At 39.2% G+C, this 21,137-nt stretch overlaps 1 protein-coding gene across 5 annotated transcripts; it reads left to right on the forward strand.

The window, feature by feature from the left end:
• LOC306989736 (uncharacterized protein) lies at positions 1–13,670 on the forward strand. 5 transcript variants are annotated; one of them, XM_079595680.1, is made up of 11 exons: positions 55–118; positions 558–659; positions 762–881; positions 3,575–3,607; positions 3,867–3,899; positions 8,111–8,149; positions 10,919–10,954; positions 11,221–11,397; positions 11,505–11,531; positions 13,120–13,202; positions 13,399–13,670. In XM_079595680.1, the coding sequence occupies exons 2-11, from the start codon at positions 602–604 to the stop codon at positions 13,477–13,479; spliced, it is 687 nt and encodes a 228-aa protein (XP_079451806.1). In that variant the 5' UTR covers positions 55–118; positions 558–601; the 3' UTR covers positions 13,480–13,670. The 5 variants fall into 5 exon arrangements, 4 of the variants coding, with proteins under 4 accessions (XP_079451806.1, XP_079451808.1, XP_079451807.1 ...); XM_079595682.1 differs by having other exon boundaries at positions 11,269–11,397; XR_013795706.1 differs by lacking the exons at positions 13,120–13,202; positions 13,399–13,670 and adding an exon at positions 12,941–13,091 and having other exon boundaries at positions 1–118; positions 11,505–11,598.
• The last annotated feature ends 7,467 nt before the right edge of the window (positions 13,671–21,137 follow it).

Genomic DNA, 21,137 nt, shown 5'->3' on the forward strand with positions numbered 1-21,137 from the left:
AAAACATATTGTTTCCATTCCAGGGCAGGTGTTCCCTGTAAACAATGCCAGGACGTGTTTAAAATCAGTCAAACTTCCTGCTAACACACCACAGGTGCAAGAGCAGCTTAGAAGAACGGTAAGTCAACTCTTTCTATTTAATGTTACACCCGATAAGCTATATTCTCTCACAATTTGTCCTTATTTGTTTAATGAAATGAACTACAATATTAAATTATGATATTATAAGGATTTTGCTATAAATGTAATAAACGATTAGAAAATCAAGTAGGTTAATGTGTTTATGATTTTATAAAACAGCAATATGTGTTCAATTAATATGCAGCTTTATTAATCAGTAATGCGTAATAATAATATGTAGTAATAATATAAGTAATTTGTTGTTAAAGATAAATATAAAGTGGGAACTTTAGAATATTGGCTTTTTTTCAACCGCTTCAAAAGTGGCTCCTACAGACATATTTTAAAGTTACAAATATTTATATAAGTTATTATTATTTATATTATTCAAGATTAACATCGGTATAGTGAGAATAATAAATCTCCTCTGATTACAGAAGAAGGACTTCTACATGCTGGTTTTATCTCTGACTTCATCATCATGAGATTGTCTCTGGTTTCACAGCTTCTGCTGGTGTTCGTATCAGTCCTGACACTGAGTAAGGTTTAGTTTCTGTTTGATTATCAGTCTTGTGTGGCAAAGATTATATAAATATACAATCTTGTGTTTCCAAATTTAATAATCTCTTTCTCTTTTACAGCCAGAGCACAAACAGCACCTCAAACATCAACTGACACCGCAACAACTGAATCAACAACTGCACAACCAACTCCAACTACAACTGGCACTGCAACAAATGAAACAACAACACCGGCTATAGGTAAATATAGACCTTTGAATTTGTTAGATTGGATGGATCTCCATGTCAAATATATTAGATATTAGATTAGATATTAGATATATATCAGATATATTAGATCCGACCCTGGACACGGAATCCCTGCCAGAAGAAATCAGTCTTCTATTAGCCTGAGAGTTTGACTGAGAAAGCCAGAGAAGAGCAGAAGTAGGAGATGAAGTGATGATAGTAAAAAGAGCAGATTTTATTGAATAATCTTAGTTGCGTATGTTTCAATGCTCAGACTTCATCTAGATGTTACACTACTCAATGCTTAGACTTCATCTGACAAGTTCCAAATCCACCCGGTGTTATTATACCAGAGCACAAACAATGGAAAATGACTGCTTCTCAACATCGTCCCGTGATCTTACTCTTACTCATGAAGACAAACATCACTTAAAACCTCACAATCATCAAGATTAAACAGCAATAGCAAGCATTGCAAGAGCAAGGACTTAAATAAAATGAGTATTATGAAATATAAAAACAAAATGACATAAATTAATTTAAAAAAAATTATAATAATGATAAAAGGCTAAAATGATAAATGATGTAAATCAAGAAATAATAATTTGAATTATGGATTAAATAATAAACCAAATGACAACTACATAAGTGACTAATGATTACACAATTAAATCATAAAACGTGTGGTAGCTCACAAACAGGTTACTGAGAATCATTAGATCCTTCAAACCAGATTTTCTCCTAAAAACCTTAAGATGTCAATGTTGTTAAAGTTGAACAGTGTTGTGAGAGATGGATGATTCGTCATGATTAATATTTTTATGTAGTTTACAGAAGTGTTTTTTAGTGTATTTTTTTTTTTTTTTTAAAGCATTACAGCAATACCAACACAAACAACAACACTGGCCAGTACTTATAGACTGTTGCAAAATGGTGTTGATTGAACAAACCCAATCTGAGAAATCAGGAAAGAAAATGTCTTTCTTTTCTAGGAAAAGAACTAAAAATATGTATTATCATATACTGTATGACTCAATATACATTTGTCCAATCTAATGCTTCTCTGACTATCAGTGGCAAGTAGACAAATCATGAATCAATGCATGATTAAACTAGTCTGGTCACATTACATTTGTACAGAGAGTCTGGCCTCTCTCCAGAGTCCATTGACAAGCGTTAACTTCCTTGTAGGCGGGTACTCTGTTCAAGTTTAAAACTATTGGATCTGCCCAGAGCCACTCTGGATCTGCCGTAACCAATCGCTAACGTTTGGTCGTGACGAAGCTTCAACTCAAACTAGCGCACGACCTCAATGTCATCGTTGCCATAGCCAGGCTATGATTAAACTGGAATACAGTAAAATAAAACTGTATCATTAAGTTAATTCATGAGGTTTATTTGTTTCTTCCAGAAACCACCCACACAGTTCTTCCAGGTAATAATGCTGTGATTGATAGATTACTCATCACACGCCTATGCAATGTTTATATGTAGTTTACAGAATACATAATACGTAAGCAATAAGGTATGAGCACGAGGGGCCGTGCTGTATTGTTAAAGGGTAACTGTCGCCATTTTTTGTTAATCTACCCGAGTCAAACATTCGTGTAAAAGCATAATTAGAATGGAAACGCCACTTTTAATATTGACCGTTACAAAATGCCTTTTGAATGGGAGTGCTAGGGGCACTACAATGCGATTTTTAAATCACTAAACTGGCTCGACACAACATGAAACTGTGCTCGAAGTATCATCAGGGGCTTTACACATGAACTCGAGCATTGACAACATTGTTTGTGTACACAAAGTTTACTAAAAAGAAAGGTTTTGTATGACTCACTTTATCAGTTAGAGTTTCTGGTGGCTGGAATTTTGTCAGTCAAAACTAGTCGATCTCTGAATGCAACATAATGAACTGAATCCATATGAGGAAATGTCAGGAACTTGTAATTCCAATGAAAAGCAGGATAACTTGGACACTTAGAATTTATATGGAAACAAGCTTTAGGAGCTTTCCATCTTTACTCTCCTCATGTTACATTGCATTCGGAGATCAACTACTTTTGACTGAGAACAAACCACTTGCTGAAGCTCAAAGGTGCTGCGTAACACGAGAATGAATCTCATTGGTTCTCGCATGTCAAGCAAGCATGTTTGTGCTTCTGTTTACCACAACTGATGAGTGAGTTGATTAAATGTTTATATGTGGAAAAAAAAGCCTAATTTCAATCTGTTCATCATATAAAGTGACACTCTTCAGGTATTTTGTTGCTTTTAGCTCAGGTCTGTTATTCTTGAGCTCATAATAAACGTTTGTCTTAACTTAAACGTTTGTTAATTCCATGGACCACTTGAGATGGATTGACCCCCCCTTCTCTTCCAAGATAAAAATACAAAAATATAGATAACTCCTCATACATGACTCAATATATAATTATTTGTCCAATTAAATTCTCTCTGGAACATTGTCACCTGACAACAGGTCTATATAAGTACCTATTTATAGACCTTTAGATTAGAACCAGATCTGTTTATAAAATGTGGTCTCTGGTGTCAGTTAAACAAACCCAATATGAACCTGAAAAGTCAGTGAGCGTCTTAATTAGAAAAGAAAACTGTTCTTGAGGTCAGTTCATGTTCATGAGTTCATGAGGTATTTAATGGTGTTTGTATTTGTGTTTATTTATTTTTTTAAACCACCTCAGAAATCACCACTGAAAGCACCACAGTCTTACCAGGTAATGAGCTTATCTTTATATTAGTGTAAGAGTGAAGACAAAATAAATGTTTAGCTGATATACACATTTCAAATGTTCGTCTGTGTCTAATTTGTGTCTAATCAAATTATCTCTAGAATATAAATGTCCCTCCTCCTAAAAGCACGTTTGACTAGTTCCTGTTTCAATAGAAAATATATAAACAGAAAAATAAACCTGCACTCATCAAGTGAGTTCATGAGGTATTTAATGATGTTTATAACTGTTTTAATTCATACAGAAACCACCACCACAGACACCACCACAGTCTTAGGTAATGAGCTTTTCTTTATGTTAGAGTAAGAGTGTCAGGGTTCTGTCACTTATGTCTGGTCTATTTCTTGGTTTTGTGACAGAGCCCTGACACTCCTATGTTGTCTTGTCTGTGTGCCTTGTTTCATGTGCTTTAATGTCTTGTCCTGTACTGTGTAGCATGCAGCTTGTGTTTTACACTAGCTGTGTGCTTTCATGTTGTCTCGTTTTGTGTGAGCACATGGCTTGTGATTTGTTTTACTGGCCATGTGCTTGTGTTCTAGTCGTGTTTGGTGTGAGCACATGGCTTGTCATGTATGTTTCTTTTGTGCCATGTGCTCTCCAGTTAATTGTCTAGCCCCTTCCCTCTTGTTACCTGATTATTGATTTATTTGCTCCACCTGTCCTCCCTCGTTACCTGATTGATTTGCCCCACCTGTCCTCTCTCGTTACCTCCTTTGTTTGTTCTCCCTATTTAATCTCCTTGTGTTTTCAGTCCTGTGCTGTTTCGTTGTCATATGTACTCCGTGTGTTTCCCTGCTGTCGAAGTCAAGTCAAGTTGAGTCAAGTCTGTCTTGTTTTCCCCCTCGGGGTAGTTTTTGTTTGTGTTTTGTTTATTCTTATTATTAATAAAACCCATTCTCCTGCAATTGAGTCCTCGCTTCATCTCATCAACCCCAAACCCTGACAGAACGAAACAGCCATCAGAGGACTCAGCAGAGAATGGGGATCTTCTTGTTTCCATCTCCCAGCCCTTGCCCCTCCACTCGTCAGACGATGGAGCGCTATGGCAAGCTCTTTTCTCTTCGCCAAGGGGAGTCTACAGTGACGGAGTTTGCCCACCAGTTTGTCATCACTGCGGAGGGGCTTGACTTTAACAACACGGCGCTTAAAGACATTTTTAACAGCGGCCTGAACGAGCCTGTCCGCGCCTGGGAGATGGAAATGCTGGGGATACTGTCTTTCTGGCAGTTTGTGGGGTTTGTATACAACCGTGGAGAGGAGGGTGGCCTTCCACCTCTTGGCCCACCTCCCATTCACCTCACATACTGCCACGTCCCCAGTCCTCCGATGACCCCTTCGGGGAGAGGGAGGAGGAAGAGCGGGTCCACCTCATCTACCACCTATCCTGAGACGCCCGTGATTGCTGCAACCCACCCAGGTGTGTTTAAAGATGCTGCAGTTTCCCCAGAGGTGGTTGTCTCCACATCACCTCGCCCTCGTAAGCGCAGGAGGAGGGCTCCTGTTGCTTACTCAAGTCCGGTGGTCAAGGAGGACCCGACTTCAGTGGTCACAGGTCCAGTGGTCCAGGAGGACCCGACTTCAGTGGTCACAGGTCCAGTGGTCCAGGAGGACCCGACTTCAGTGGTCACAGGTCCAGTGGTCCAGGAGGACCCGACTTCAGTGGTCCCTAGTCCGGTGTTCCAGGAGGACCCGACTTCGGTGGCCATAAGCCCTGTGGTCCCAGAGCCGTCCGCTCTCCCTGTCACGCCCCCAGTGGTGGCCGAAGAGGCTGCTGCGCCGCTTCCCTTTCGGAGACGGAGGAGGAGGCGGAGAAGGGCTTCCTGCGTCCCACAAAGCCCGGAGTCTTTTCCAAAGCCTGTTGTCGGCCCTGAGGCCGTTCCCAAGCGCCTCGCCCTGCCTGCGCCGCCCAAGCGCCTCGCCCTGCCTGCGCCGCCCAAGCGCCTCGCCCTGCCTGCGCCGCCCAAGCGCCTCGCCCTGCCTGCGCCGCCCAAGCGCCTCGCCCTGCCTGCGCCGCCCAAGCGCCTCGCCCTGCCTGCGCCGCCCAAGCGCCTCGCCCTGCCTGCGCCGCCCAAGCGCCTCGCCCTGCCTGCGCCGCCCAAGCGCCTCGCCCTGCCTGCGCCGCCCAAGCGCCTCGCCCTGCCTGCGCCGCCCAAGCGCCTCGCCCTGCCTGCGCCGCCCAAGCGCCTCGCCCTGCCGGCTCCGCTTGGGTTGTCTGTCAAGACTAAGTCTCTTCATGTCGTGCCTGCCGAGCCGGAGACTGTTCACACCAGCTCAGCCGATCCTGTGTCTTCGAAAGTGCCGGATCCGCCCTGGCCCCCTGAAGCGCCGGATCCGCCCTGGCCTCCTGAAGCGCCGGATCCGTCCTGGCCTCCTGAAGCGCCGGATCCGTCCTGGCCTCCTGAAGCGCCGGATCCGCCCTGGCCTCCTGAAGCGCCGGATCCGCCCTGGCCTCCTGAAGCGCCGGATCCGCCCTGGCCCCCAGCCAGGATTCCAGATCTGCCGGAGCCTGCCTGGTCCGTCCCTCCAGCACCGCCATGGCCTTCTGCCAGGACTCTAGCCCTGCCTGAGCCTCCCTGGCTCAACCCTCCCTGGTCCCTTCTAGAGACTTTCTGGACTGTCTTGCAGGCTCTGTCTTGGCTCCCCTCCCTCCCCCCCTCCCCACTTTGTCTCTATGTGTTGACCTTCCCGTCTTGTGTTATCTGTTGGTGAGTTGTCATGTTCCTGTCTTGTTTTGTGGTGTTCCTTGTTAGGGACGCCAGGTGGCGTCCCTTTAGAGGAGGGGTACTGTCAGGGTTCTGTCACTTATGTCTGGTCTATTTCTTGGTTTTGTGACAGAGCCCTGACACTCCTATGTTGTCTTGTCTGTGTGCCTTGTTTCATGTGCTTTAATGTCTTGTCCTGTACTGTGTAGCATGCAGCTTGTGTTTTACACTAGCTGTGTGCTTTCATGTTGTCTCGTTTTGTGTGAGCACATGGCTTGTGATTTGTTTTACTGGCCATGTGCTTGTGTTCTAGTCGTGTTTGGTGTGAGCACATGGCTTGTCATGTATGTTTCTTTTGTGCCATGTGCTCTCCAGTTAATTGTCTAGCCCCTTCCCTCTTGTTACCTGATTATTGATTTATTTGCTCCACCTGTCCTCCCTCGTTACCTGATTGATTTGCCCCACCTGTCCTCTCTCGTTACCTCCTTTGTTTGTTCTCCCTATTTAATCTCCTTGTGTTTTCAGTCCTGTGCTGTTTCGTTGTCATATGTACTCCGTGTGTTTCCCTGCTGTCGAAGTCAAGTCAAGTTGAGTCAAGTCTGTCTTGTTTTCCCCCTCGGGGTAGTTTTTGTTTGTGTTTTGTTTATTCTTATTATTAATAAAACCCATTCTCCTGCAATTGAGTCCTCGCTTCATCTCATCAACCCCAAACCCTGACAAAGAGTGTAGACAAAATAAATGTTTCGCTGAAATACACGTCAAATGTCTTTCTCTTCTAAGATTAGGGGCCAATAATACTGTACATAGTCCTTATACATGTCTCAATATAACATTTTTTGTCCAATCAAATTCTCTCTTGAATATGATTATCCCTCCTCCTAAAAGCACCTCAATAGCAAGTAGCAAACCATAGATCAGTGCATTATTCAATTGTTATTTTTTTATATATGAAGACCAAATAAATGTTTAGCTGATATACACATTTCAAATGTAAAGTCTTTCTCTTCTAAGAAAAGGGACCAAAAATACAGTACATAGTCCTTATACATGACTCAATATATTATGTTTGTCCAATCAAATTCTCAGAATATGAATGTCCCTCCTCCTAAAAACACCTCTGACTAGCAATAGCAAGTAGCAAACCATTTGCCAGCAGCCATGTCACCCTGTACCCAATACTGGTTGCCAAGCAGGATTGAGCCTGGTTAGTACCTGGATGGGTGACCTTCTGGGAAAACCAGGTTGCTGCTGGAAGAGGTGTTAGTGAGGTGGCCAATAGGGGGCGCTCACCCGGTGGTCTGTGTGGGTCCTAACACCCCAGTAGAGTTATGGGGACACTACTGTCAAAGAGCACCGTCCTTCAGATGAGACTTTAAACCGAGGTCCTGACTCTCTGTGGTCACACAAAATCCGGCATCCTGGCAAAATTTGCCCCTCGGCCGCTGTCCATCATGGCCTAGTAATCATCCCCATATACTGATTGACTTCATCACTGTCTCCTCTCCACCAGTAAGCTGGTGTGTGGTGGGCGTTCTGGCGCAATATGGCTGCCGTCACATCATCCAGGTGGTGCTGCACATTGGTGATGGTTGAGGAGATTTCCCCCTTCCATGTAAAGCGCTTTGAGTGCCAAGAAAAGCGCTATATAGATGTAATGAATTATATCCCAATTTCCTGTTTTTATATCACAATAGAAAATACATAAACTGAAAAAGAAAGCTGCACTCGTCAAGTGAGTTCATGAGGTAGGCTATTTAATCGTGTTTGTTTGTGTTCATTCTTTCAGAAACCACCACCCCTGAAACCACCACAGTCCTAACAACAGGTAATTATTCATGAGCTTATTTATCACAGTCTTTGGCTACATTTACACTGCAAGGTTTAATGCACTGATCTTGTGACCATAATATCCTATTTTTTTTTGTGTTTTTTTTGCCTATTTACATGCACTTTAGACACGGCTGTTATCCAAAATCTGTTTACATTAATCCTCGCCCAACTATGGGTCAACTATGCGGCATGGTTGACACTCAGGTTTTGAATGACCATGCTATTGAAATTATTGTTAACACTTTGCTTAAAACCTTTATGTATAATGCATTATACACAGGGTTTGAAATTAACACCTGCCAAATATGGGTAAAAATTCACTTTGGCGGTAACGCTGGCAAATCACTAGCCACTTTGCTGGGGAAGTTCGTGTAAGCCAAATCTGCGCGTATTTAGTGCAAATACTCATCTCGTGAGTCATCATCATGATCTATTAAATACAGCGTATTTCTGGCTTACTTGAACATACAGTACACGTGACGTCACTAAGCAACAAATAACGGCGCGCTTGTTGACTTGCATTGAAGCAATAGTGTAGATTAAAAAGCATTTGGTTAACGGCAAAGACATTGTATTTTCCAACATCCAACAATTTCCAACATGTTTTTGTACTGTATTGATCTGTCTGCCTAAAACACATTTTTTGGGATGAAAAAAGAAAGATGAGAATGAATGAGGAAGGGAGGAGATATGTGTTTGAATAAGAAATCAATGTATGAAATCCAAATTTGAATATATATATATATATTGTAATATATATAGCCTTGCAATGCACCATAATGCATTGAATGGTAAAACCAATTTCAGAATCTACTAATATTATAATGTAATAATAATATTTCTGCTTTTACTCTACTTTTGATAAATGTGTTGGTGAGCATTATAAACTTTTTTTAACCAACCTCAAACTTTTTAATGGTAGTCTGTGCATATATATAATGTCTGGACACATTTCTATGAATATCATGTGATTTTTGTTTGTACTATACTATATACTATAATTAACCGGGTGCTAAAACAACACTATCAGCAAGTGCTATTCATTCCCAATGAGAGACATGTTGAGAGAGAGGACAGGTTTTTTAGATAAAAAGTTTAAAAATGGCAGGATCACATTTTCAGACTAATTTGGGATACTTTTCTGAAAGCTGATGGGAATACAGATCAAAGATGGCAGCTCAAACATCAACTTATTTTAAAACTAATTCAAAGTCTGCAAAGTTAATCCTGAGAAGTGAGAGAGCTTGTGATCTGTGAAGACCTTTTTACATTTTATGCAAGCCAGAAAAACATGGCAACGCATAGAAGTACTGGTATATTATGCACTGTGAATATATATTATGAACACTTAAAAACCACATCCATATTTGCACAGTAAATTTGAAATTCACAGCCTAACATAATAATGATGCGCCTGATTGATTGTATCGTCTCACACGGTGTTGCTATGTAAAAAGGGGAAACTTCTCTTACACATACAGCTCCTTTATTAACATTAATTTAGCTGGATAAACACAAACATCGTATGATATCTAATCTGGGAGACTGGGAGTGTGAATTACCTGCGTCTGTATAGCATGTCTATGCAATAGTGAAGCTGTGAGTTTAATTACAAAAGCAGCAAAGTTATCACCTTGTTGCTTGTTGAAACACTCTCATTTAATTTTCATGGAATCATGACAGTAAGATAAGTCGACGATATTTTTAGTCCTTTTTCTTTGTTTACACTGGCAAAAAAAAAAATCAGATTTTTTTTCCCCCCGCAACTGACACAGATCAGAATGTTTTGCACACGCGTAAACAATTATGGTTCCCGCATCCATTCTGAGCCGCTTCCAAATGTGGTTTTAAATCAGATACATATCCATATCCAATATCCATATCCAGATACAAATATATCCATATCCAATATCCATATCCAGATACAAATATATCCAATATTTAGACTTCTGACCTACGTCAAAACACAACCAAATAACTACAAATTTTACTTAAAGTAACACTAAGTAGCTTTTCAACCTTCATAATATATTTCCAAGACCCTTGTGATGGTACATCGACTTAAAATAAGTTAAATGACACGTCTGCCATAGCCTGACGGGGTCTGTATCGCTTTTACTGGCACTATGTAACTTCGGGTTTTGGGTCGGAACCCGTGCACAAAAAGAACTACAAAATTCGAGTGCTTTACGGCATACGTCCCCCCCCCCCCCCCCCCCCCCCCCCACTTCCTCAAATTTGGACGCGTTTGTAAGCGTAAATCATGCATCATACTCTACCTTGTCTGTGGCCATTGTTGATTCCAAAGCCGGTGCTGGAGATCAACAGCGAGCGTGCGCGTGTGTGTGCGTGTGCGACAGCCAGGCTGCGGTAGGCTAAATTACTTACGACAGCGCTGATGGACAATTCAGCTTCCAACCAGTAGGGCGACCGCAGAGAAATGTTACTTGGTGTTATTTTAAATTGAAATGAATACGGAAAATAGAAATATAGAAACTATAATAGTATATTAATGATAGTAAAATAACCCATTGCTTTTAATGGAAACCTTGAACGTCTTGGGCAGTTTTGTGCTTGTAAAGCTAGTTTCTTGACATTTTTGCCAGCTAAAACATGTCCGGGCTTGTGTTTATTTCTATAGTATGGGGCGCCTGAAGAGTGAAAATGAATTGAGTCGCAAGACAGATATCATACACCCATGCAACATATTTTATTTATTTTACATAAGTGTTTTATAATCTAATTTTCTTTTTTTATGACACAGGCACTACAGTAGGACCTACAACAACACCACTGACAGGTAAAGACGTTTGAATTACAATCAAATGTAACAAACTCACCTTTTCGTCGAAAATACATCAACACAGGAAATAAAATGGCCCAGTAAATTTTGTATTTGTGTTCATTCTTCCCAAAACCACGACTAAAACCACTACAGTCCCACCAGGTAAAAAGGCTGCGAGTCATGGATAACTCATTATATCACCACCATGTTATACATAACAAATTTACAATCTTTAAGTGAGTTCATGAGGTATGTAATGGTATTTGTGTTCATTCTTTCAGCATCCACCTCAGCAACCGCCACCACCTCAGCAAACGCCACCACCTCAGCAACCACCACCACCTCAGCAACCACCACCACCTCAGCAAACGCCACCACCTCAGCAACCACCACCACCTCAGCAACCACCACCACCTCAGCAACCACCACCACCTCAGCAAACGCCACTGTCTCAACAAGTAAAAATGCTGCGGCTGTTAGACGACTCATCATAAGACTGTGCAATGCATTTTTTAATGTACTTTACAGAAGTGTTTAATAATTGAATACTCTTTTTCTTTAACAGCAATTCCAACAACAACTGCTCGGACAGGTATTTATTGATTTTGAATGAATGGTTCGTCCACGACAGAATCGCCATAATTATGAGATTTTGACTTGTAAACTATGGAAGCTTATGAGTAGCAATATTCAATTTGATATGTAATATGCAAAATGACAATTCAATATGTAAAATGGCAATGCATTTCTGTAATTACATTTACATTTTCCCATACATTTGTGCAACGTTTGGTGCAAAATGAAAATGAAAATGCAATTATATAATTTACATTTGCCATTTCATACACTAGGTTTAATATGTAAATTGAATACATATTTTAACGCTTTATAAGTTGCAAAATGAAAATGAAAATGTATTACAGAAATGATTAGATATGTGTAACATGTTCAAGCAACAACTGTTGCAAAATGATCATTCAAATGTTATTTTTCTCAATTGCATTTACACTCACAGTCAAGACACTTACGATTGCATTTTCATTCAATGTCCCGCAATGTATGTAGCAAAATTCAATGTGCACATTGAAAATGCATTCCGAGCAGATCACGTCTGTCTCCGCCCCCTCCCGCCATGTCAATCACTGCGTGAAGGCGGGGCACGGGCACGGCAACAGGTAAACATAACGTGCTTTTTGAGATGTTGGAAACATGGCGGCGGCAGAGATAATACGGGCGTTAAATACACTAGCAGATGAAGTGGAGCGTGAACAGAGAAACGGTAGTATTTCCGAAGATTGTTACGCGTATGTAGGTGATAGAACAAATACGTTGTTGGAACGTCTGGGAGAATTGTCTGCCTTATCAGGTGCTGACACCCGTTTGGCTGCTGACATCTTAAATGTGGTCTTCACATGTGCTAGTGTATTTAACGCCCGTATTATCTCTGCCGCCGCCATGTTTCCAACATCTCAAAAAGCACGTTATGTTTACCTGTTGCCGTGCCCGTGCCCCGCCTTCACGCAGTGATTGACATGGCGGGAGGGGGCGGAGACAGACGTGATCTGCTCGGAATGCATTTTCAATGTGCACATTGAATTTTGCTACATACATTGCGGGACATTGAATGAAAATGCAATCGTAAGTGTCTTGACTGTGAGTGTAAATGCAATTGAGAAAAATAACATTTGAATGATCATTTTGCAACAGTTGTTGCTTGAACATGTTACACATATCTAATCATTTCTGTAATACATTTTCATTTTCATTTTGCAACTTATAAAGCGTTAAAATATGTATTCAATTTACATATTAAACCTAGTGTATGAAATGGCAAATGTAAATTATATAATTGCATTTTCATTTTCATTTTGCACCAAACGTTGCACAAATGTATGGGAAAATGTAAATGTAATTACAGAAATGCATTGCCATTTTACATATTGTATTGTCATTTTGCATATTACATATCAAATTGAATATTGCTACTCATAAGCTTCCATAGTAAACACTGCTCAAGTCTTCATTTGTATTTGTTGTGTTGATTTGCAGCACCAACGAAATTCTGTGTGTGTGTGTGTGTGTGTGTGTGTGTGTGTGTGTGTGTGTGTGTGTGTGTGTGTGTGTGTGTGTGTGTGTGTGTGCGCGCACGTTATGCTTATTATGTGTGTGTTTCCTTTTAGAAAATGTCATTGGAGTTCAAATGAAACTAAGGACATTTTTAGACCTGACACTGCATGGAAACTCTGAGGTTGTTTTGCAGCAAGTAAGTCACACATTTGTAATGCAAAAGTTGTTATATGGAAGCACATTTCATGCCTCAGAGTAAAAAGAAAGAAAAAAACATTAATCGTATAACTCTGATTTTATGTATTATTTTAAACTGTCTCACAATTTTTTAACAGACTTCCATAACCAATAGTACAATGGAAATAACATATATCTGTCAATCTTCGTTTCAGATAAAACAAGAGCTGGTCAATCGTGGAATGTCAAGTTCCGTTGAGATGAAGTTAAGAAGCTTCAAAAAGATACAGCCGTAATACACGACTTTAAAAAGTTTCAAATGGTGACCTTGAAGATGTAGAAACTGATTAAAGAGAAAAATGTCACTCCGCCCGCAGGAAGGGAACCTTTATATTTTCTTACCCTTCAACTTCTTATTCTCACATACATATGACACACACACACACACACACACACACACACACACACACATTTATGCATAATGAAATATGCTGAAAAGATAATTCAATAATTCAATACATTAATCATATATGTTCCAACCTAATTTAGCTTGAATAATAATAATTAACTATATTTATATTTGTTGTTGTCCTGTCATGCTTTGTGTTATCAGATATCTTTAACATTTATCAGGAGTTTAAACTTTGAACTGTAGTATGTGAACAATGCAATTAAACCTGTTATTTGTTACCAGAAGCATTACTGTTACCAGAAGCATTACTCAGCCATATTAAAAACACCTGCATGGAAATTACTGTGCAATATATTTTGAACCATATACTTGAGGACAGCAGCTTTCAGCTGGTTTGCTACACTGTGCCAACCCCTCATATTTAATATAGTTTGGGACACAATTTTAAAGTTTTGTTTATGGTTTTTGACAATGAGGGCATGTCATGTTTATTTTGGCAATCTGACTTGCTTCTAGAAGTGAAAATGATTTTGTGCCACAATATCAGTCTGATACACATGCTTTGACGTCAACCACAAAAAAAGATGGGAAGCTTTTTCTCCCTTTTTTGAAGTTTATTCAAAACTTGTTTATTTGATTGTGCATTCATTTTTTATTTAGAACAAAAAAGGAGGTGGTCAAACAAGGAGTCAAACAAACAAAACACGCAGAAACAGTTGGTGGGACAGTTGTTATTGCAAATAAAATATTTTTTTCTTGGCCCACTTTTGTTTAAGGCACAGCTGAGGAAACCTGATTTGGTGGGCCATAACAAATTAAGTTTTTTTTAAAGTAGAAGAAAAAGAAGAATCTCCATCTGACAGAGGTGTAAAGTCCAGTGGTCAGAAAGTAAAAGTCCTGCCATATGTTTATTCCACCCATGAACTAAGCCAACTGATTTCACTAGTTCTCTCTCCTGGCTGAAAAACTGCTAATTAGCAAGTTCAGGTGATTGGAACAAAATACTGAGGAGGACTTTTACTTTCTGAACCTTTACACCTCTGCCATCTGAAATGTTAAACTCATCCAGTATAGGTGGGGCTAAAGTCTGTCAGAATTAAGGAGACATAACATCTGAATTGCAACACACTCATTAAGCCTGTCTAGAGATCTGAGGCCTTTACCATGAAGGCAGTGTTGGTGGATCGCCAGGAATGTTTAGTTTAGTTTTTGCCAACCGTGGGTTTTAGGCACCATGAAAGTGACTTGGCTTTCAGTGTTGTCCATTAAGGCAAGTCACTTTTATTTATATAGTCCAGCTTAAGTAAATTCAGCGATGGTTAATTTTTTTTTGTAAAAAAGTTATTAATTTAGTTTATTTATATATACTCTGGAGAAAACCATGATGTGATCATCTAGCTCAGTTCAGTTCTCATATAATGGTGTCAATGCAGGCAGATCAACAATATTGTTGAATATTACATGTACCCAACTAAGCAAGCCAAAAGCCAAATGTGACAGTGGCAAGGAACCAAAACTCCATCAGTGACAGAATGGAGAACAAAACCTTGGGAGAACACAGGCTCAGTCTGAGGGTCAGTTCTCCTCTGGCTAACGAACGAACAGTATGATTTTATGATTCAGACAGCATTACAGGTCAAAGTCAGATTGGATCAGAACATTCAGAATATTATCCAGTTCCATCTGGTTGAAGATCGGAGTCACGCTGGTATGGAGACAAGTTTGTTGAGGATCAGGGTTTTTTTAATTTATTTTTATGCATTTGGCAGACGCTTTTATCCAAAGCGACTTACATTGCATTTCAAGGTAAACATTTTTACATTCTTATCAGTTCTTGCTTTCCCTGGGAATCGAACCCATGACCTTGGCATTGCAAGCGCCAACGGTCTACTGTTTGAGCCAAAGGAAAGCTTAGTGTTGATCGCTGTCATGTCGATGTCCCCTTCACAGGGGAGAGTCTAGTTAACACAATCTCTGCTGACACTTCAGGAATGGGTTGTGGTCGTGTCTAGGCACAGGTCCACCATCTGATCTGGATACGGCCCGGATCCGGCTGACTACAGTAAACCTTGGAATAAACAGAAAGACTAACATTAGCGTAGACGTCATTCTTCCTTTGATGTAATGAGTATATGGGGTGTTATAGGAAGTGTTCCCGGTTCTGGCTGACCTAATCTATGCAGCATAATAATAATTGAACTGATTTGAATAATAAGTGTATAATGTTCTATGTGTATGCCAGGTTAAAGAGATGAGTTTTTAGTCTAGATTTAAACTGACAGATTGTGTCTGCTTCTCGAACAATGCTAGGAAGACTGTTCCAAAGTTTAGGTGCTAAATGGGAAAAGGATCTTCCGCCTGCAGTTGATTTTGATATTCTAGGTATTATCGACTGTCCAGAATTTTGAGATCGCAATAGACGTGAATAACTATAATGCGTTAAGAGCTCACTCAAGTACTGCGGAGCTAAACCATTTAGTGCTTTTTAAGTAATCAGCAATATTTAAAAATGTATATGTTTAATAGAGAGCCAATGCAGTGTTGACAGAACGGGGCTAATATGGTCATACTTCCTGGTTCTGGTTAAGAACTCGAGCTGCTGCGTTTTGAAGCTGTAGTTTGTTTATTAAGCATGCAGGGCAACGACCCATAGTCAAGTCAAGTCAAGAATATTTGTATAGCGCTTTTCACAATACAGATTGTATCAAAGCAGCTTCACAGTATTAAATTTAAATAATAATAAAATGTCCATGTTTGGTAATGCTAATCAATAGTATTATTCATTGATTAATTAAATTGAATATCCCCAACTGAGCAAGCCAAAGGCAACATAATAGCATTATAGCATTACAATAATCTAGCCTTGATGTCATGAACGCATTAACTAACTGTTCCACATTTTTCATTAAAAACATATGTCGTAATTTAGATATATTTTTACGATGGAAGAATGCGGTTTTACAGATACTAGACACATGACTTTCAAATGAAAGACTGGTAACAAGGAGCACACCCAGGTTCCTAACCGACGACAAAGACATGACAGAGCAGACATCAAGTGTTAGACAGTAGTAGGTTATTACGTGCAGAGGTTTTTTACCCAATAATTTGAAACTCTGTTATTTCAGATTTAAGTATTAGGAAATTACTAGTCATCCACATTTTTATATCAACTATGCATTCCGTTAATTTTTGTGAATTGGTAAGTTTCATCGGGGCGCGAAGAAATATAGAGCTGAGTATCATCAGAATAACAGTGCTAATCCCATGCTTCCTAATGATATCTCCCAAGGGTAGCATGTACATCGGCATAGTAACTTTCATTTTTTCGGTAAGAGATCTCAAACCGAAAATGGACCAATCAGCTGTGAGCAAAATAAATTACTACATGTGAGCTACATGTTCAAATCTCTGTACGTCACTTATTTAAGTCTTCTAAAGTCTTGGAGACGTTAGTGTCCTTTCACACCATACTTTTAAATGTGCCATGTTTACACACAACAACATATTGGCCTGGTTTCACAGACATGTCTTAGATTAAGCCAGGATTAGACTTTAATTTAATTAGGACATTTAAGTAGCTTTTATAAACGTGCCTTTAAAAAAAAAACATTACTGGTGTGTGTCTTGACTTGAGACAAATAATAAAGGCCTAAAGGGTTATTAATAAAGGCCTTCATATGTTGCGAGTGTTGATAAAAAGGATGCATGAAGCTATATTAAAATGTTTTTAAAATGGAAAGAGTTAAATTACAGTTAAAAGTATATTTCAAGTATAAAATATTTATACCTATAGGAACATATTGTAGCCTATAGTACTTAAATTATTAAAAAATTGTAACAGGAAAGTTAATCAGCAAAGTCAATGATGATGCAAACATTCCTTTGACATTTGTTTCAATTTTGACTTGAGAGCAAATGATTCACAGAGGAATGTCACTCATCAAGAAGGTGAATGTTTGTATGTACTCTCACATTCAATGAGGAATGGCAGGTTTAATCTAGATCTGCAGAGTCAATAGTGAAAGTAAATCTGTTATTCCTCTGTGGCTCCATTTGCTGGAAAATCAACTTTTTATTGATCCATATCGTGATTGTCTATTGGAGACCGAGGCTAGCTGTCACATGTTTTACTACAGTGAATTTGAATATAATGCTATTATTTCTACATTTATTGCTCAGTCAACTAAACAAACATTGAGCTTTTTTGACAACATGCCTCAAAAAGGCAGAAAAAGATTGTGTTGGGTAAAATTATGTTTTTATATATATATATACTTGGCTTGTAGTTGTGTTCACTCTTTTGATTTTGTATTATCAGATCTCTTGCAAGGGTTTAAACTAATCAAACTGATCTGAAGCATGTGAATAATGAAATTAAACCTGACCTTTCTCTTCAACTCAGTTTACTAAGCATACAAGGCAAATACTTTGCAATACAATACCCAATTGTGAACTATTTGCTTTCCCTTTTAAACACCCCAAATAATCTCAGTGGTGAGAAAGGTCACTTTTATATTACAAAATGTAAAAACATTTTTTTTTTTTTTTAATCTTTGTAAATATTTGTCCTTAAAAAAAAAATAGGCTTGTATGCATAGGCATTTGGCTTAATAAGTTGATATAAATAATATAGTATGACGAATGAATAAACAAGTTTATAGCAAAGTCCCTTTAAGACAGTATAAAGTTGTTTATAGCTGATGTGCGAGACTATTCGACTAGTCGACTAGTCGATTACACCATACTTGCTTGTGGACTTGGAAATAGACCTACTAGTCTTACTTTTTTTTTGTACATTTAGGTTACTGGTTGCTTTATTACTATTACTATTACTAAATTAGCATCATGTTAATGATACATTTTAAAATTAATATATTATTTTGAATTATATAGTTTTCAATTAGGCTACTATTGTTGGTTGCTATAGTGTTTTGGACGTATTAATCAACCCTTTTTATGTGTGCACTTGTGGTGAAAACTAAAAAAAATTGTGGAAGCACTTGATCCTATTTATAGGCTACATAAAAACTGTTAACATTGTCTAAACTATCAATTATGTTCTGTTCTAAACATGATTCTCTCTCTGCATCTGGAAATTCTAGTTTAGATCTCATATTCATATAAATATAAATTATATAAATCTCACAAATCTCAAAATAATGCAACAAAATTGGTTTCGGCTGTACAGCAGATATAGAAGAAAATAGCATCATAGTCCAACTTAAATAAGTTCAGAGATGGTTCATTTTTGTTGTAATAAAGTTATTAATGTAGTTCATTTATATAGCCACTCTGCTCAGTTCAGTTCAGTTCAGTTCTCATATAATGGAGTCAATGCAAGTGTCCCCAGTTTTTCCCCTCAGCAGCCGTATTAGAAACCTGAGCAGTATTTAGCAGTGCCAATGCCATATAACATGAAGTAGTGGCTTGAACAAACTGATTCTTTTCAATTAACCTGTTAAATCGGTTCGCAAATAGCACTGAACGATTAATTTGCGAATTGGACGTCAATTGTTTCATCCGAAAACTTAGGCAGCTGACTAAAATGTTAATGAGGCTAACATTGGATTCGGACGTGCCTTGATGCCTTCCTACCTTGGAATTCATCATCCAAAGGCAGCATGCAGCCAACATTGCACTAATTCAAATGATCCAATCAGAATGAGTCTCCAGTTTACAATTCACTGATTTCACAAGTCTGACTTAAAAACTAAAAATGCTACCTTCGGAGGACCCAATGCAAAGTAGGAAGGTATCAAACGCCATAGACTGTAAAAAAGATGGACGATGCTTCTTCATCTCTTCCATAGAAAAGTGAAGCCACCAATATCCTAATATGGCGCTGATAAGAGTGGTGCAGGTATGACATCACTTTGTAGGTCAGCATTTTAGCACTTCCGGTTCCATCGTCCCAAAGTCAATGTTTTTTTTTTTTATGTGTTTTTGGTTAAATGGCTGAAAAAGGTCTGTAGCTCAAGACACTTTCACTTTTTATTCTACAACATAAAATACATCACATTAACTCACTGATGATTTATTTTTATTTTTTAGCTGCTTGTCTTGAAAAAGATGGTTGCTAACAAGTGGCTAAATGGAGAGGCAGTCGGGGAGATTAAACATCATCACGCCGAACAGGTAAACTCAGTCTGCTTTTACTGTCTTGCAATTGTTATAATTGTGCTCTTATAAACTTTTCTAACTCTTCAAAATTCATTCATGTTCATCTGTGCAACGAGATCAGATGTTATGGGAAGAAGGAGGCAGGAACCGGCGAACATTTAAATCATAAAAAAAAACAAATACAAAAACGAAAGTATAAGCCAGCAGCCCCTCACGGACGACTGCTGGCCACACAAAACAAACAAAACACAACATAAAATCAGGCCTGGTCCTCTCTCGATCTTCACTGTCGTCGCTCCTCCTTTATGCTTCCGCTTCTCCGTGAGAGATACGAGACCGGTGCGTCGCGCAGGTGTTGCCCATTATCAATCATGCCACCGGCCTCGCGCCATTCTCCCACGGCCCTCGGCCTCGTCTTGCTCGCCAAAATCTGTGATAATTATCTTGATGAACAAAATGTGTAAGTTTCATAAACTTTTGTTGATCACAGAGCTTGTTTTTTGCAGTAATCCAAAAGCCATCGGAAAATCCTATTGGGTTTTTGTCAAGGGAACCAGTGTGATGCTCACTACCGGTTGGCCTACAAAGTAATGTCATTCCTGCACCGCTCGGAGTATCAAGGCCCCGCCCACACTCCAGCATAATTGGTTAGTTACTCCAGCATAACAGTTTACAGCAGAACAACACATAATGTCGTTGTGAAATAAACAGTTATGGAAATGTAGAAATTGAAGTTAAAGCTCCAATCTCCTCCCGAACATCCAGAAGAAAGTCTGTTGGTGCCTCATTGACTACTTCGCTCAACGCTTGATAAAACGTGATAAGAACGTGATAAAAACTATACCTATAATGACAGAAACCATATTTTGGGGGGAAAAAATTATTTGAAGTGTAATTTGATTGTTTAGTTTGTCTCACGTTCCATTAGATTACATGTAGAGGGTGGGTTTATGACCTATACTGGGACCAGCCACCTGGGGGGCGATCACAAACTTTTGGCTTCTCTTTTTAGGACTTTTGGGGCACACTTGATCTAGGCACGTCCAAATCCAAAGTTAGCTTCACTTCCTGTCTCCTGAGATACTTTCATCTGATCGATATTTGAAGGGAGCATAGATGTATCCTTCTCTGTATTTGATATCCTACAATCCTGTGCTTTCCATTCTGTGACAGTTGAGCTAAAAAATAAAGATGGCGTCTGAAATTTGTGGTTGGTAGTCAGTTTGTGTGTACTATATGTACATTTTTGACCCACAAAACGTTGGTCAAAAATGTGTAATTTCTTGAGAGAAATTACTATTTTATAAATGAAATACTCTTTCAGTCTGTAAAAGAACAGTTTCGTGAATTACCTTCATTTGCAAAGGCTGCCTGCAGAGTCATTGCCTGATAAGGAAGAGAGGCAACAAGACAGCTGCC

Source organism: Phoxinus phoxinus (genome assembly GCF_949152265.1).
Source record: "Phoxinus phoxinus genome assembly, chromosome: 21".
NCBI classification, from domain to species: Eukaryota; Metazoa; Chordata; class Actinopteri; order Cypriniformes; family Leuciscidae; genus Phoxinus; species Phoxinus phoxinus.

What these genes read in the sequence shown, in the direction of transcription:
- LOC306989736 (XM_079595680.1), top strand. Translation starts at nt 602, where the DNA reads ATGAGATTGTCTCTGGTTTCACAGCTTCTGCTGGTGTTCGTATCAGTC. An exon ending in CGTATCAGTCCTGACACTGA is followed by an intron (nt 660 to 761) that starts GTAAGGTTTAGT and finishes TCTCTTTTACAG; the next exon opens with CCAGAGCACAAACAGCACCT. An exon ending in AACAACAACACCGGCTATAG is followed by an intron (nt 882 to 3,574) that starts GTAAATATAGAC and finishes AAACCACCTCAG; the next exon opens with AAATCACCACTGAAAGCACC.